The 15,060-nt window shown below is 44.3% G+C and overlaps 1 protein-coding gene across 3 annotated transcripts; it reads left to right on the top strand.

Moving 5' to 3' along the window:
- Nucleotides 1-1,543: 1,543 nt before the first annotated feature.
- LOC123026170 (coagulation factor X-like) lies at nucleotides 1,544-14,919 on the top strand. Of its 3 annotated transcripts, none has more exons than XM_044435498.1 (9): nucleotides 1,544-2,315; nucleotides 2,967-3,090; nucleotides 3,460-3,620; nucleotides 7,137-7,161; nucleotides 8,070-8,183; nucleotides 9,559-9,693; nucleotides 10,493-10,824; nucleotides 11,738-11,855; nucleotides 12,784-14,919. In XM_044435498.1, exons 2-9 carry the CDS (start codon nucleotides 3,012-3,014, stop codon nucleotides 13,359-13,361), a joined length of 1,542 nt encoding a protein of 513 aa, XP_044291433.1. In that variant the 5' UTR covers nucleotides 1,544-2,315; nucleotides 2,967-3,011; the 3' UTR covers nucleotides 13,362-14,919. The 3 variants fall into 3 exon arrangements, with proteins under 3 accessions (XP_044291433.1, XP_044291424.1, XP_044291415.1); XM_044435489.1 differs by lacking the exon at nucleotides 1,544-2,315 and adding an exon at nucleotides 2,353-2,794; XM_044435480.1 differs by lacking the exon at nucleotides 1,544-2,315 and adding an exon at nucleotides 2,372-2,490.
- The last annotated feature ends 141 nt before the right edge of the window (nucleotides 14,920-15,060 follow it).

The following is a 15,060-nucleotide window of genomic DNA, read 5'->3' on the forward strand; positions in this document are numbered from 1 at the left end:
GGGGGCAGGCGGGGGGGGGGTAAGATGGCTAGCAGAGGGTGGCAGCACAAGCAGCAAGAAATTGGTGGGGGGATTCCTGGTAGCTAAGAGAGCATGGCACACAATTGTCACATGTATGTATGTATTTGCTTTACGAATATGCGGCCCCATTAGCCATAAGGCTCTCTGGGTGGCTCACAATGTATTTCTACACCAGTTAAAACGATATAATTAAGCTATTAAGGCCTTGGAAGCCTGCATGCTCTCTGGACTGTAGGTTTGCTTATGTATGTATGTATGTATGTATGTATTTATTTATTTATATGTTGTCCCAATACTAAAAGTCTCTGGACGGTTTACAAAAAACAAAAATCAAAAAACAAAGCAACCATAACAACAGGTTGTGCATCCCTGTTGTAGCTAAAAGGAAGGTTGAGATTTACTGATTAATTTTTAGGGGTCCTTCAGGTGTGTCAAGGATTTTATAACAAAGAAACTGTGGCAAGAACAGTTTTCTGAAATTTGTCTCTCCTTAAGCCCAAGGCCTACCTATTACCTTTAGGATGAACCTGCCCCTTCTCTTCACTCATTCAGTGGAAGAGAAGCCAAGGCCAGGGCATCATGCCATGCACTTTCCAGAAGAGACCACAATGGCCTGAGTGAAATCAGCTTGCCCTAGCCCTCTCCAGCCTTCCCAGATGCTTATGTACGGAGTCCTGAGGTTGCTGCTACACATCACTGGAAAAGGAAAAGGTGTTGCAGATTTGCAAACCAATAAGCACATGCAATTGTGTGTTTGTTTCTGCACATTCAGAAGAAAATGCCCAGAACTTAAACAGAAATCCAAAGCATTTCATTGTCATGGAAAAAACTGCAGCTGGAAAGAATTGTGTGTCTGCTCTCCAATTCAAGGCCCCTGCTCCTCCTCTTTATGGTTCTTTGTCTTCAGAAAAGACTTCTATTAGACTGCCCTTCAGAAAGTAAAACCCCTTCAAAAAGAAGACTGTCCTTGTAAAGTAGGACATCTTACGGTCTTTGCCTACCTAGGCAAGTCAGAAGTATGGTCTGGTTGAGCTGCTGCCTCCTGATGCCAGCCTGAAAGAACTCTTCTCTTTTACAAATTTATTATGTTTCTTTTTCTTTAGTTTAACATTTCCAGCCTCCTTGCCTTTGTGCTTCCTTCACTCATTTTTCAGTGCAAAGGTACAACCTGCTTATTTGCTTCTGTCTTCTGAGTTTTGTGTAGACACCTTCTTATGTGTCCTCCTGTAACCTGCTTGAACTCGGAAGATTATGAGCATCCTCGGAGGGCAGGATGATTCCAGAGGGTAGTATTGCCTCTGCGCTCCCCTCACCCTCAAAAACAGCTGATTTCTCCCTTGCTGTGAGGAGGGACAGCTGAGGCACTGCCCAGATTTGTGCCTCGCCTCTCCAAACTCCCTGAGTGCCTGTCCCAAAGACAGTCTTCCTTCTTCTGGAGTGTGGCTGATGCAGAAGCAACTGCATCAGCCACACAACAGAATGGAAGTGAGCCTTCTGCAGGCACAGTCCCCACTGCAAACTTGGAAGCCTTTTCCAGGGTCACACTGGGGACCTACCTTTCCCAGTGGCTGGCCAAACAATGACTACCAGACATAGGTCTGTGCCCTGAGTCACTTTTATGCTTGATTTTATCAGTTTGCTTTGTACTGGTTTTATCAGCAAGCTGAACAAGGAACCAAGGCTTCTGAAGAGGGGCTAACAAAAGCTCTAATTAATTATTGATTGACCCCAAACTTCACAAGTGCCTTGGAAGAAAGGCTCTGTTTGTGTGTGCTGGAGTGTGCTCACATGCGTATGTGCAAATAATAATTATGAGTATCAATTCCCCCAACTTACTTGAAGATATTGGATTGGATTGACATCCTGTTAATTCAAAGTTCTGATACCTACTAAAAGCAAAAGATATTGAAAGTAAATGAATAACTATGGCTCTGAAGAGGAGGAAAGTACATTTGCCATCTAGAAAAAAACCCTTTGGTTAGGTGAGAAAACTCATCATGCTTTCTGGAGAGTTAATTGTTTAGCAACAAGGAAGAAAAAGACCCAAGGATTTCATGGGAAAAAATGCTCCAGAGCATGAAAAAGTTGGCCTGGTTAGTGTAATGGTGTTTTAGGAGTTGATTAGCTTTCGGTTCAAACATAATTTTCTTCAGATTGGCTCATCCCCATCCCACTCCCCCAGCTGTGGAGCCAGGCTTCTTTGTCAATATTTGTGATAGCTTAATCATCAACACATGCATTCCCAGAGCTTTCTTCAGTGTTCATCCAAATAGCAGTTTGTCCTTTCTAATCAGGTAAGAGAACACAGTATTTCTATCTTGCAACATACTGGGGGCAGCTTCCTTAAAGGAAAAGGGTGTAGTTGCCTACATGTTCTGTGCGGGGACCCTCCACTTTTGCTATATTCTTCCTTTTCAAAATCCAGTCTGCAGCAATTGCTGGATATCCCTAACACTTAACTTTGGAAAGGTATGCTATACTTGATAAATGTAATTAGTGCAAATCAGTAAATATAAGAAAGACATTGTTTTCAAAAGCCTGTTTGAATTGGATGCCTTCCACAGAGGATGAACAGAATATACAAGAGACTGGTTATTGTCATCCTTGAAAAGTGCTATTCTTTGTTCTTTGGGTGTTACAGCTTTCTTACAATTGCCTCCATTGCCTTCAACACGCAGATTTTGCTATAAGAGCAGAACATCTGAGTTACCATTCCTCTACATTTCATTGTATCAATTCTGAAGATATTTAAATACATCTAAAGAATTGAAATGTAAGTCATGAAAGATACTTAGATTTAAATTCTTGTCATTTCTATATTTGTTTCTAGGTCTCTTACCCCAGTCTCAATTTTTTTACATACACATATGACTTCTCCCTCCCTCTCCTGCTCTCTTACTTGCTTTGCTTGAGAAATACCTTGTTTCATTGTCTTCTCCATGTAGGTGATCATCTACAAACCAAAATATTCTACCCGCTTTGGCTGTACAATGGCTAGGGCTTCCTCAAGTGCAGCCCTGCTTTTATTAATCTGCTTCTTCAACAGCAACCTATCATATTCTTTATCAGGTAGGTAGCCATTATTAATAACATTTTGTTGTGGCTGTCAAAGCTTGACAAAAAGTCAAATCGAAGGTGCAGCCTCCATTTTACCCAGATACAGCCCTGAGAGGAATCCAGGGGCTGGAACATTGTCAAGGAACTAGGAATATATTTGTTTAATATAGCTCTTAATTCACGCTAAGCAAGCGGAATGACCTACTCTTTTAACCTAACTTAGCTGCATAGGTGATCAGATGTATAATGAAATCTTGTGGGTATTTACTTGGAAGTACACCCCTTTGTGTTCAACTTATTACTCCCTAATAAGTTTGTTTTGGATTTCAGCCTGAATGGAAGAAACAGGATTAATGATAGTATCTCCCTCTGTGTTCATAGTGTTTATGAAAAACAGTGAGGCAAGCCAGGTTCTGAGAATTCGTAAACGTGCCAACCAATTCTTGGAGGAGATTCGCCCAGGAGATCTGGAAAGAGAATGCAATGAAGAAAAATGTTCATTTGAGGAGGCAAGAGAGATTTTCAAATCACAGGAGAAAACGGTGAGGAATTGAACTTCAGGCAATCTAAATCTAGGTAGGTAGCTGTGAGATACAGGAAAGGGCTCCTGTCCAAGTATCCCACAAGATCTAATAACCACAAAATAGTCTGCTGTCCCATTCAGATAGATCCTTGTAGTTATCAGAAAATGTGTATTCCACCATTTGTCAATAAATCCACTCAACATTTGAATCAACTAAGAAAACCATAGATTAAAGAACCAGCTTACACTGGAGCAATTCATATATGGCTGCATCTGAAGTTGTGTTTTTCTGCAACTCGGCCATATTTCCATCCTCCCTGTATTCTCAAGAATGGTAGATGAAGCTTTGCACTGGCTTCCACAGCTCCTTTGGACAACCCACTAAAGAGGTGAGAGGAAAGTCAGTTGCTTTCCTATGCCTAGATCCCCTTTTAATGGAACTGTCATGTGGCCGCCGCTCCTTCCCAACAAAAGCAATTAGTCCAGCAGATTCTAAACAGCTATGCATGTAAAATCAAAACAGGATAGAAAGTTGATCCCTCATTCCAACGAACTTCAACCCACACTTTGGTTATGAACCCTCCGTGGCCACACCCCCATAGGCAGGGCACTGTGAACTCTCTGTTGCGTCGTTCAGTCAATCTGGATTCCAAGCATCTTCATACCCCACGTGTCCCGTACCAGTTAGGTTCTCACACTCTATATTTACTTATTTAAAACATTTCTATGCCGGCCCATTGCAACAAAGCCTCAGGGCAGCTCACAACACATAAATAAATACAGATGTAATAAAATAAATAAATACTAAATCATATAATAAATAACACCCCCCCCCAGTGCATTCTCGGCTAATTAAAAACAAACAAACCCCTAGTTAATAAATAATTAACCATTAAAATAAGTTTTACATAAAAAGGTCTTAGCCTGGTGCCGAAAAACAAATAATGACAGGGCCAGGTGGACCTCTCTGGGGAGTGCATTGCATAGATGGGGCGCCACCGCAGAGAAAGCCCTCCTCCAGGTGCTCACCCTCCTAATCTCATTCGCAGAGGGTTCCCGGAGGAGGGCATCTGCTGCTGACCTCAAGGGGCAGGAGGGCATATATGGGTGCAAGCGTTCCTTTAGATAACCAGGTCCCAAGCCATTTAGGGCTTTATAGGTCATAACCAACACCTTGAATTGGGCCCGGACTTCAATCAGGAGCCAGTGGAGCTGACGGAGAACTGGGGTTATATGAGCACAACGCCCAGTCCCCGTCAGCAACCTGGCAGCTCTATTCTGCACCAATTGAAGTATCCGGACCGTCTTCAAGGGTAGCCCCAAGTAGAGCGCGTTACAGAAGTCAAGACAGGAAGTCACCAGCGCGTGTGTCACTGTCGCCAGGCAGTCATGCTCTAGGAAGGGACGCAGCTGATGTATCAGCCAAAGCTGAAGGAAGGTGCTCCTCGCCACCGCCATCACCTGAGCTTCCAAAGACAGCTCAGGTTTGAGGAACACTCCTAAGCTGCGAACCCTGTCCCTCAGAGTGCAACCCCATTTAGGACAAGGCCCAAGTCCCCCATCCTGAGGTCTGATCTGCCCACCAACAGGACCTCCGTCTTGTCTGGATTGAGCTTCAGTTTATTGGCCCTCATCCAGCCCATTACCTCGGCCAGGCACCGGTTCAGCACAGCCACTGCCTCACCTCGGTTGGTGGAAAACGAGAGGTAGAGCTGGGTATCATCAGTGTACTGATGATTCCGCAGCCCACATCTCCTGATGACCTCTCCCAGTGGTTTCATGTAGATGTTAAAAAGCAAAGGGGACAAAATGGACCCCTGCGGAACTCCATGGCATAACTGCCATGGTGCAGAGCCATAGTCCCCCAGCACCACCTTCTGGAATTGGCCATTGAGATAGGAGCGGAACCACTGCCATGCGGTGCCTCCAACTCCCAATCCCGCTAGCCTATCCAGAAGGATACCATGGTCGATGGTATCGAAAGCCGCTGAAAGGTCCAGGAGGACTAACAGAGACGCACTCCCCCTGTCTTTCTCCCTGCACAGGTCATCGTACAGGGCGACCAAGGCAGATTCAGTGCCATACCCGGGTCTGAAACCAGACTGAAATGGGTCCAGATAATCAGTTTCATCCAAGAGTGTTTGGAGTTGTCCCACCACCACCCTCTCTAGCACCTTGCCCAGGAACGGGATGTTGGCCACCGGTCTATAATTGGTGGCCACCTCTGGATCCAGGGATGCCTTCTTTAGGACTGGCCGGACTACCGCCTCCTTTAAAGGGGCAGGTACCCGGCCGTCTCTTAAAGAGGCGTTGGCCACCTCTAGGATCCAGGTCACAATCCTGTCCTTGGCTTTCTTAAGTAGCCAAGATGGGCATGGGTCTTGTAAGCAAGTGGTAGGACGTACTTGTCCAAGCACCTTGTCCACATCATCAGGCTTCAACAACTGAAATTCATCCATTAATTGTGGACTTAACGGCGTCGATGGCGTCTTCCCAGTAGAATCTGATCCAATAGCAGAGTCAATCTCGAGGCGAATCTGAGTGATTTTCTCCTGAAATGCTTGGCAAAGATGCCACAGCAGGCCTTTGAGGGTGGCACAAGATGTATCTTCGGGCCTGGATGTATCAGCCCCTGCACCACCCAGAAGAGCTCCGCCGGACGGCATTGTGAGGAGGCAATGGAAACGGAGAAGAATTTCTTCTTCGCCATCCTCACCGCCACAGCATAGGCCCGATAATGGGCTCTCAAGTGTGTTCGATCAGAAGCACCCCATGATCTCTTCCACCTACGCTCTAGACATCTCCCAACCTGCTTCATCGCCCGTAATTCAAGCATATACCACGGAGATGAATGGGCTCTGCCAGGCGGGAGAGGACGCTTGGGAGCGATCGTGTCAATAGCCCTGGTCATCTCCTCATTCCACAGTTCAACCAGGGCATCTACAGGAGCACCAGCCTTGCCAACTGGAAAATCCCCCAGAGCTTCCAGGAATCCATCAGGATCCATCCGGCTCTGGTGGCAGACCAATACAATCGGGTCCTCACCCTTGCAGAGGACCCGATTGTATATCTGATATATATACAATATATATATTGTATATATATCAGAAGATTGCGAGTCTGTTCTCACATTTACTCCCAAATTGCCCTGTTCCCGTGCCTCCGTTTTGTCTTCTTTCAGCACCTTATTATCTGGCCCATTCTTACTCTCACTATCTGTGAGAGTGGAGAGTAAAGTTGTTCTGCTGAAACCAGAAATGACTCTTCATTGATGCTCTGGTTCTCATGAGAAGTTTCTTCCCCTTTTGTGCACATAAGAGACTCTTCTGAGCGCATACGCATGACAGGAACCAACTGAGGATCCTTGTACTAATAGATCCAAATCTACCTTCTTTCCTGCTCTAGAACATAAACCACAGGAGTCACAAGTACTTTAATTCATTTAAAAATCTAAAAATGTGGAAAGTTTTCCCACCAAAGATAGTATTATTTGACCCATTTAATAATCATTTGTTTGTTTATTATTATTTTGCAGACAGAATTTTGGTTTGCATATGGAGGTAGGAGTTCATTTGTTGTTCTTTTTCTCTCCTGCTCTGGGCAAGTAATTATTAATGAAAACTAAAGGCATACAAATGTCTTGGGAACCTCATTTGTCTCACTAGCTCTTGGTCTCTCATTGTTTAGTGAAAACCTTTTTGTTCTGGCAGGTTCTTTGTTGACCAGACTGAGTTCATTAAGGTACACACGTTCTTGGGAGCAAATCCCATGAAACTCTATCATTTGTAGGGGCTGAATATGCCATGAATATGGGATCTCACTGAATCATGGACTGTACTTGAATCATGCATCACTAGTACATGGAAACCCCGCACTATGATTTTACAATGGTTGTTAATGATCAACAACTCATTGATGGCTATTACATTTATATCCTGGCTTTTTTTCCTCTTTCAAGGAATGCAGAGTGGCTTACATGACCGTCCTCTCCTCTATTTCATCCTTGCAATAATCCTGTGAGGTAGTTAAGGCTACCTCAGAGTCATCCAGTGAGCAAATGAGGTCTAGAACCCAGATCTCCCAAGTGCCAGTCCAACACCCTGACCACTCTGAGTCATTTGCAATTAACAGCTCATGGCTAAACCAAAATGCAGGATTTGCCTCTGACAACAACCCACAATTCAACCACAACCCATGGCCCATGTTATTGTTACATGCAATCCAGGTCACTGTAGCTTGCTTCTGAGCACACATGAATAGGGTTGCACTGTTAACGTAGTTTTGGTAAACCCATGTATTAGACTGGCTTCTGCTGTATGTGTTTTAATGAATGCTTTTGTCTGTAAGTTTAATATTGAAAGCTGTGTTCTGTGCTGCAATAGAAAGACAGGGTATATATTACTTAATAAATGGATAAAAACAAAACCCTGCCTTGATTTTTACCACAGATTTCTCTCCTTCCAAACAGATTCAAACCCATGTAAAAACAATATCTGTAAGAATGGTGGGATTTGCAACGTTAAACATCATAAGTATTCCTGTAGTTGTCCTCCAAAGTTTGGAGGAAACCAGTGTGAAATAGGTAAGTGTGAGATATAGAATAATATTAATTTGTTCCATATTCAGGCCTTCCCTGCTATCTCAGTTGTCATAGCAATACTATGTCATAGAGCTTGCGACCCTAAGAATTCCCTCAGAGGATCCCACTGGAGAAAGACCCCCCCCCCCAGGTGCTAGAAAGTTCTCCCAAGAGAGCCTTGCGCACCTTCTACCTCACTGCCATTTTGGTATCAGGCAGCCATTTACCCTCTGAGGACTTTTACTTTGTTTTAGTCAAAAAAACTGATTTTCATATCTGCCATATGATTTTATGCTACTGTTGTTGTTCATATGTGTTCTTTTTTAAAAAAAATTCCTTGCATGTAACCCGCTTGGAGCTGGATCTAGATTTAGCTATACTTAGAGCAGACCAATTGAAATCAATGGGACTTAAGTTAGCCATCACTCTGTTCTGGCCCAGACGAAGAAGCCGCCTGCTCCCACACTCACTGCATTGCACCTGGTAGCACTGCTGAGCAAGAGAAGGAAGAGCAAGAGCGGCCGTGGGCCCTGGTGAGGAGAAGGGAGACTCACTGAGCCGGGGGACCTGCTGAGGATGCCGTGGGCAAGGGCCCTCGAAAGCTGGAGCTGGCACAAGCCCGTGCCTCTACTGTCCCTCTTGGAGCCATTGAGGGGTGGTGAAAGTGCGTGGGCTTTGTCTTTGCTCCCATGTCTGCAGAGTGGTTATTGCTCCCAGCAGGCATAGCGACAAGCCTCCATTATTTTTGTCCTTTTCCAGGACAAACTGGCCAAGCAAGTTTCTTTTGACTTTCTGTTTATACCCAGCAAGCATGAAGCTAAAATAAATTATGGGGTTTTGTACATACATGGAGGTAGGAAGAGGAATAACCCCCTCCCATGCCTCCACTGCTGGAAGGAATCCTTTACTTTACCTTGCCAGAGCCTGGCTGACTTCTGACCACAGCAATGGGTCAATTCACTGAGGGGTGAGATATAAAGAAAACATTTACATAGAAAACATAATATATCAGAAAGATAAGTCAGAAGTAGCTGAGCTGTTTTCCATCCTCCGGATTTCAGCTTGCAGACAGTCTGTGATGTGACTGTGTGTGACAAGTTCTCAGTATTCAATAACACTTCAGCAGGAGCTACAAAACCCAGGATGTGCCAGTGCAGGTGAAAACGTGAAACTTTGTAGACTGGGCAAGCTTCATTCACAATGCCAGGGGTCAAAATGGCATTCAGAAGCTAGGCAGGTCTGTTAGGAAGATAAGAACAGCTCCCTATTATATTATCGTGGTTATTGTTCAAGCATCATTGCTGAAAAGCTAACAGCATTGAGGGGTCTGCAGCAGCAACATGACTTAAGGCTGTTCTGATGTATGCTTCTGATGCAGAGAAGTCTGAGTGCTGGTACAAGAACGGCGGCTGCTCACAATATTGCCAAGATACCAGGCAGGGGCTTTATGTGACTTGCTCCTGTGCTCTGGGATATGCATTAAGTGATGACGGGAAGAGCTGCACACCATCAGGTAATCATGGCTTGTTCTTCCTGAGAAGGGTGCGTTTAGGTGCCCATGCTCAATGGGCAAAGCTCGAGCAAATTCCCTCTTCATTTCCATCTTACCAAGTGTGTTAGGATATTTGCCTCATTGTGCCCTCCTCTTACAGTGCTGGGTGACCAGTGGTGGCACGCCAAGGCCAGAGGGAGCAGCCATTGTTGCTTGGCTTTGGAACTTGCTTGCAGCATGAGATATCGGACAGCTTCAGTCAGGCATCCTCTGGATGTGATAGATTCCCACTCCCATCAAGCCATTGTTCTTCAACAAATCTATAGGGCAGCAGGTTGGGATGGGCTGTTCTCTGTCCACTGAACCAGATTTACTATGCATGTAAAACGTTTGTCTGGTGTCAAGCATGTGCTTTGTGAGAAGCTGAAGAAGCCCAACCAAACCAAAATGAACAGCATCCTAAAGCTGGCCCAGAATCTCCCAGTAACCTGCAGGGGTTTCCCCAGTCCTGGCTCCCAGTGTGGTACACTTAAGAATGCGGATAAGTTCGCAAGTGATGCATTTGCTTTCATTTCTTACATTTTCCACAACAAAAGGGGAAAAAATCATTTGAGTTATGGAAATTGATGGCTTAAAAAGAAAAGTAAGCTGATTGTTTAGGCTTCATTGTTGTTTTTGTTTTGTTTTGCTTTGTTTTACTTTTCATGTTTCAAGTAGAGAGACATGCACACTGAGAAATGTCATGAGGCATGGTGCCACTTCCTGTTACTAGCGAAATAGTCTACACTGTACTTAATAGATTTAATTTTTTCTTCTTTAGTTCGTTTTCCCTGTGGGTTGCTTAAGAAATCCTTACGCTCTTATCAGGGACGTTCAGCCGAAGGCAACCAAACGGATGCTTCAGATGTGGCTCTACTGAACGAAACAATGGGTCAAGAGAATGTGTCCAGTTGGAACCAGAGCTTTCATCCAGCTGCCTGGGCAGGGCTGAATCAGACAGTGCTACAGGGAGCGATTGAGCAAGAAATCCTTGAAGAGCAGGGAAACTTCTCAGAATGGGATGTCCCCCACTTGCCATCCTTCAACTCCTCTGATGAAAAAGGCAAGATAGTAGGTGGCTCTTTCTGCCGCCCAGGAAGCTGTCCTTGGCAGGTACCAATATTTTTCGTGACAGTTTTGACAAAATGGACTCAATAAAGCAGCTTTTGGGCGATACAGAAATGTAAGCCAATGAATACTAAATATCTTGCATGGTTGTTAGCCAGGTCACATGATCCTTTAGGTGTCTTGAACCAAACAGCCGCAATTGCCACACATCCCAATCAAGATATATGACCTTCCCTGGAGTGGCACAGCTTGGCCTCCCAAAGAGTGGATGGTGTTGTTAGGGTTATTATGGTGATGGTAGGAACACGTGGGCCTTCAGGCCAGTGCCTCCCTAATCCTGTAAGGAGCCGTTTCTGCTGTGAGCAAAGCATTTCCCAAACAAGCCCCAGACGCTGGTGTACTGACACAGTTTGAAGCACAGGCACTCATCATGACTGTCTCCATAGCCACACCCCCAAGGAGAGTCCATAAATTCAGCCAAATGTGCAGATTTGTATTGTCATGGACTGTCCCAAGGTACTTTGCATTACAAGAGGGCACTATATATTGTGCTGGGAAAATTCATTCCCATCCCAGCCCCCAGCTATTGTGAGGATTACAAGAAAGCCCAAAGGGAATGAGGAACTCTGGGCTGGGGGTGTAGATGCTACAAGGGTTTCTGTAATTAAAGCAAAGTACCTATGCTGCATCCTATGGGTGCTGTGGGCCCTGACTGTACTATGCCACTGGCCCCATATAACTGTACCTTACAGAGCCAGAGGAAGTTCTTTCTAGACTTCCCATCCACTGCCAGAGAACTGAACAATCCCCATTTTCCTTGCATGGTTTCTTAACACTTGCTTATTTCCTTTTCACTGGCATTCTGTTTTTTTCACCACAGTTTCCTTAGTTCTCTGCTTGGCAGAGAGAGTGATTGCTGGGTTGAGTGGCTCATCAGTGATGCCTTTTCTTGTTCTAGGTGTTGCTCCAAACAAACAGAGAATATGGATTTTGTGGGGGCAGCTTAATCAGCAGTCGGTGGGTCCTCACTGCAGCACACTGCCTTGATACTGTCAACCCATATCAAGTTACTGTCGGTGAGTATTACACAGCCACCAAAGCAATCAGAAGGTCACACGAGCTCCAAGAAGATGCAGTGGGTTCTCCCACCCAGCTGAGTATGCCAGCTTTCCCCTTTTTAAAACATTCTTTCTAGCCTTCTTAGAGGTAAGGGTGAACATGCTGGCTTGCCCGCAAGGTCTCCCTTCAGATGATCAGAGGGCTTTGTTCACAGAAGGGGCCCCACCTCTCCCGTCCTCCTGCACTGCAGCTCACCTCATTCACCATGGTCCCTTGATCCTTTGTTTAGCATTTTCATGAAGCTGCTGGCCAACTCAGTCAGCCCAGTTAGATGCACATAATGTAGGTCCAACCCATAACCACTAAGTGCTCCAACATAATCTTTAGTGCCAAACAAATCACCATCCTAAGAGAATTTTAGAGATGTCATAAGCTGCTTTATCAGAGGGTGAAAGCTTCCATGCTTCTGAGGGCATCTGGTTAGAGAAGTCTGCAGCTGAGCAATGCATGAGAAAGAGTTTGCCTCAACATCCAAAACATTTTGGATTTACACAATCAACATTTTAGCAGGATCTTCGGGCTTCTTCACATGAGACATTTATTGTGTGCTTGGGATCCCTCATGGAAGTCTGTGGCTTTCATGGTTTTTTTCAGAGCAAGGAACATTGGCTGTTTACCTGGCTGCTGTCATTTTTTGTTAGAGCGTAATGTCTAAATTCTGCTTTGCACCAGAACGTCATGTGTACTGGAACACAGAGAAACAAATAGAAAGGAGGAAAGTCCCCAGGGGTGAAAAGAAAACCTGAGGGATGTTCTATTACTTTGGATCCTTTCCTTCATGTGCCTGATGCCATTTTTAATTTGGCTCTCATTGCTTTGCATGAGCAACAACGATCCAGCGATCCAATTGTACCCACCATGTTCACATGCTCATTTGCCTTTCAGGAGACTTCGACAAATATAAGAGAGAACGAGATGAACAAAAAGTGAGGGTGCAACAATACTGGAGGCATCCTCAGTATGACTCAAGTAACTACAACAACGACATTGCTTTGATCCAGCTGACCAGCGATGTGGCTTTCACCACTCATGTGCTCCCGATCTGCCTTCCCAGCCCCGACCTAGCTACTCTCCTGATGGAAGGGAAGGAACCTGGAATGGTTAGTGGATGGGGGTCCACCCACTCCAAAGGGAGCTTATCTCGCTTCCTCCTGAACGTCCGGTTACCAATTGTGAGCATGGACACTTGCAGGCAATCGACAGAGAAGCTCATTACTGGCAACATGTTCTGTGCAGGCTATGCAGAGGAGGCTCAGGATTCTTGTAAGGGGGACAGTGGGGGTCCTTTTGCAGTACCTTATCAGGGCACTTGGTATCTCCTGGGGATTGTCAGCTGGGGGGAAGGCTGTGCTGAATCAGGAAAATACGGGGCCTACACACGAGTGGCCAACTACATCTCATGGATCAAAGAAGTTACTGAAAGTGCAACAGATGAAAGTGGATTTTTGCATACCCTACAATGAACATCATTCTGCAAGAGACATTGTTTTTTGCACATTGGATTACTGATATGCATATACTTGGCTGCATAGATATTACCTCACAGTCGCTCCCTTGGGCCAAAATAATGACATGAGAAAAGGATTTATTCACACACCTACTACTGAGAAAGACATGAGCTAGTTGCAGCTTGGAATACCTTTTCTTAACTAAGCAAATTCAGAATATCGGCTGCATATTTGGTTAGTTCTCCGTCCTGTAGAAGCCCCTGTCATCAGCATGCATCTTGTTAACACTGGGCCATGTCTAGATTTAGTCATCTTTTAGACCTGCTGAAATAATGGTTAAGTGTGGATTCAATTTCATTGCCTGCCACACTCTGAGGCAGCAGTTAGGATATAGAATGGGGTCTGAAGCAGCCACTTTTACTAACGTACTGCCTGTGTACATTGTATTTCATATTTCTTCCACTAAAAACTAAGGAACAAACAACTTGTTAAATATGTCATGTCTGCATCCCCCCCCATTGCAACTGGACAATCTTAACTTTTTTCTTAACCATTATACAATGCTGGGCCTTGTTTTTAAACACAGGAATTGTAGGCAATTTTTATCTTTCATGCAGAGTGGCATGCAAGATTTGGTCTTTCAGCCTAAGTATTCTGTATAGTATGGGCTTCAGGTTAATTTGATAATTCATAGCATTATTTTTCAAAGCTCTAGCATGAAAGATTATCAACACTTTCAATATTCAATGAACAAGCAATATTCATGCTACATATTAATAAATGTAAAAATGATACTCAGAAGTTCAATAGGAGTCCCAAGGAGTATTTGGTCCAGGATGGCCACCTGAAAGGCTGATCACTTAGGGGACACCTGTAGTTTCACTCAAGACTATTATGCAGTCATCCTGCCTCATTCATTGACTTCTCATAGAGGATGCAGACATCTTTTAATGCAATATTTTTGTGTTCTCCCATTTTGCACCTTTTTCATACTACAGAAAAGCCATTAAGAAGGAAAAAAGAGTAGCCACTCAGTATCTTTCGATGTGTAACAATCAGTACTCCTCTATCTTCTAGTAAGCGCCTCTGAAGTTTACCTTCTTTCCCATATCCTAATACAGGGATGCAGAACCTGAGGTTCATGAGCCAAAGGCTTGCTTTAAAAAAGCTGGAATACAGGACACAGGCTCTGGCAGGATAACACTGTCATGTAAAGTATTGGCAAGGTTTTGCAAAGGACGAATTATGAAAACAATAAATGCTTTCTGTAGAAAAGTCCTGCATCACCTATATGTTTCAGGTTTCCAAGAGATTTACCAAGAATTTATTCAGCTCTTTCTCTCACCCATCAAAAGAAAATCACCATAGCCATCAGTCAGTGCTATTGCTAATTAGCTTATTAGCATGTTTTAAAAGCTTTTAGCATGCTTTTGACAGGACAGGTGAGGATGAGGAAATCTCATCTTGAACTACATTACCTAGATCTAGGAATAAACAGTGAGGTCAGCAAATACCTTTAATTGCAAGGAAAATCTTGTTCCTGCTCTCTCTGCATTCCCTTTTCGTTCTTGAAGCAAACAAGAGAATTCTTTGCACCACAGAGAATTACCAGAACAAACCTTGGAGGACACAGTAAGGAGTGGAAGTGGCCTTTCTTCTGCATGAAGCAAAATGTATCCTACTCTTTTCTTGACACCTGAAGAATGAAGACATT

Source organism: Varanus komodoensis, unplaced genomic scaffold, assembly GCF_004798865.1.
Source record: "Varanus komodoensis strain SLA01 unplaced genomic scaffold, ASM479886v1 scaffold1, whole genome shotgun sequence".
Taxonomy (NCBI): domain Eukaryota; kingdom Metazoa; phylum Chordata; class Lepidosauria; order Squamata; family Varanidae; genus Varanus; species Varanus komodoensis.

What these genes read in the sequence shown, in the direction of transcription:
- LOC123026170 (XM_044435480.1), top strand. Translation starts at nt 2,392, where the DNA reads ATGTTCTGTGCGGGGACCCTCCACTTTTGCTATATTCTTCCTTTTCAA. An exon ending in CCTATCATATTCTTTATCAG is followed by an intron (nt 3,091 to 3,459) that starts GTAGGTAGCCAT and finishes CTGTGTTCATAG; the next exon opens with TGTTTATGAAAAACAGTGAG. An exon ending in ATTTTGGTTTGCATATGGAG is followed by an intron (nt 7,162 to 8,069) that starts GTAGGAGTTCAT and finishes CCTTCCAAACAG; the next exon opens with ATTCAAACCCATGTAAAAAC.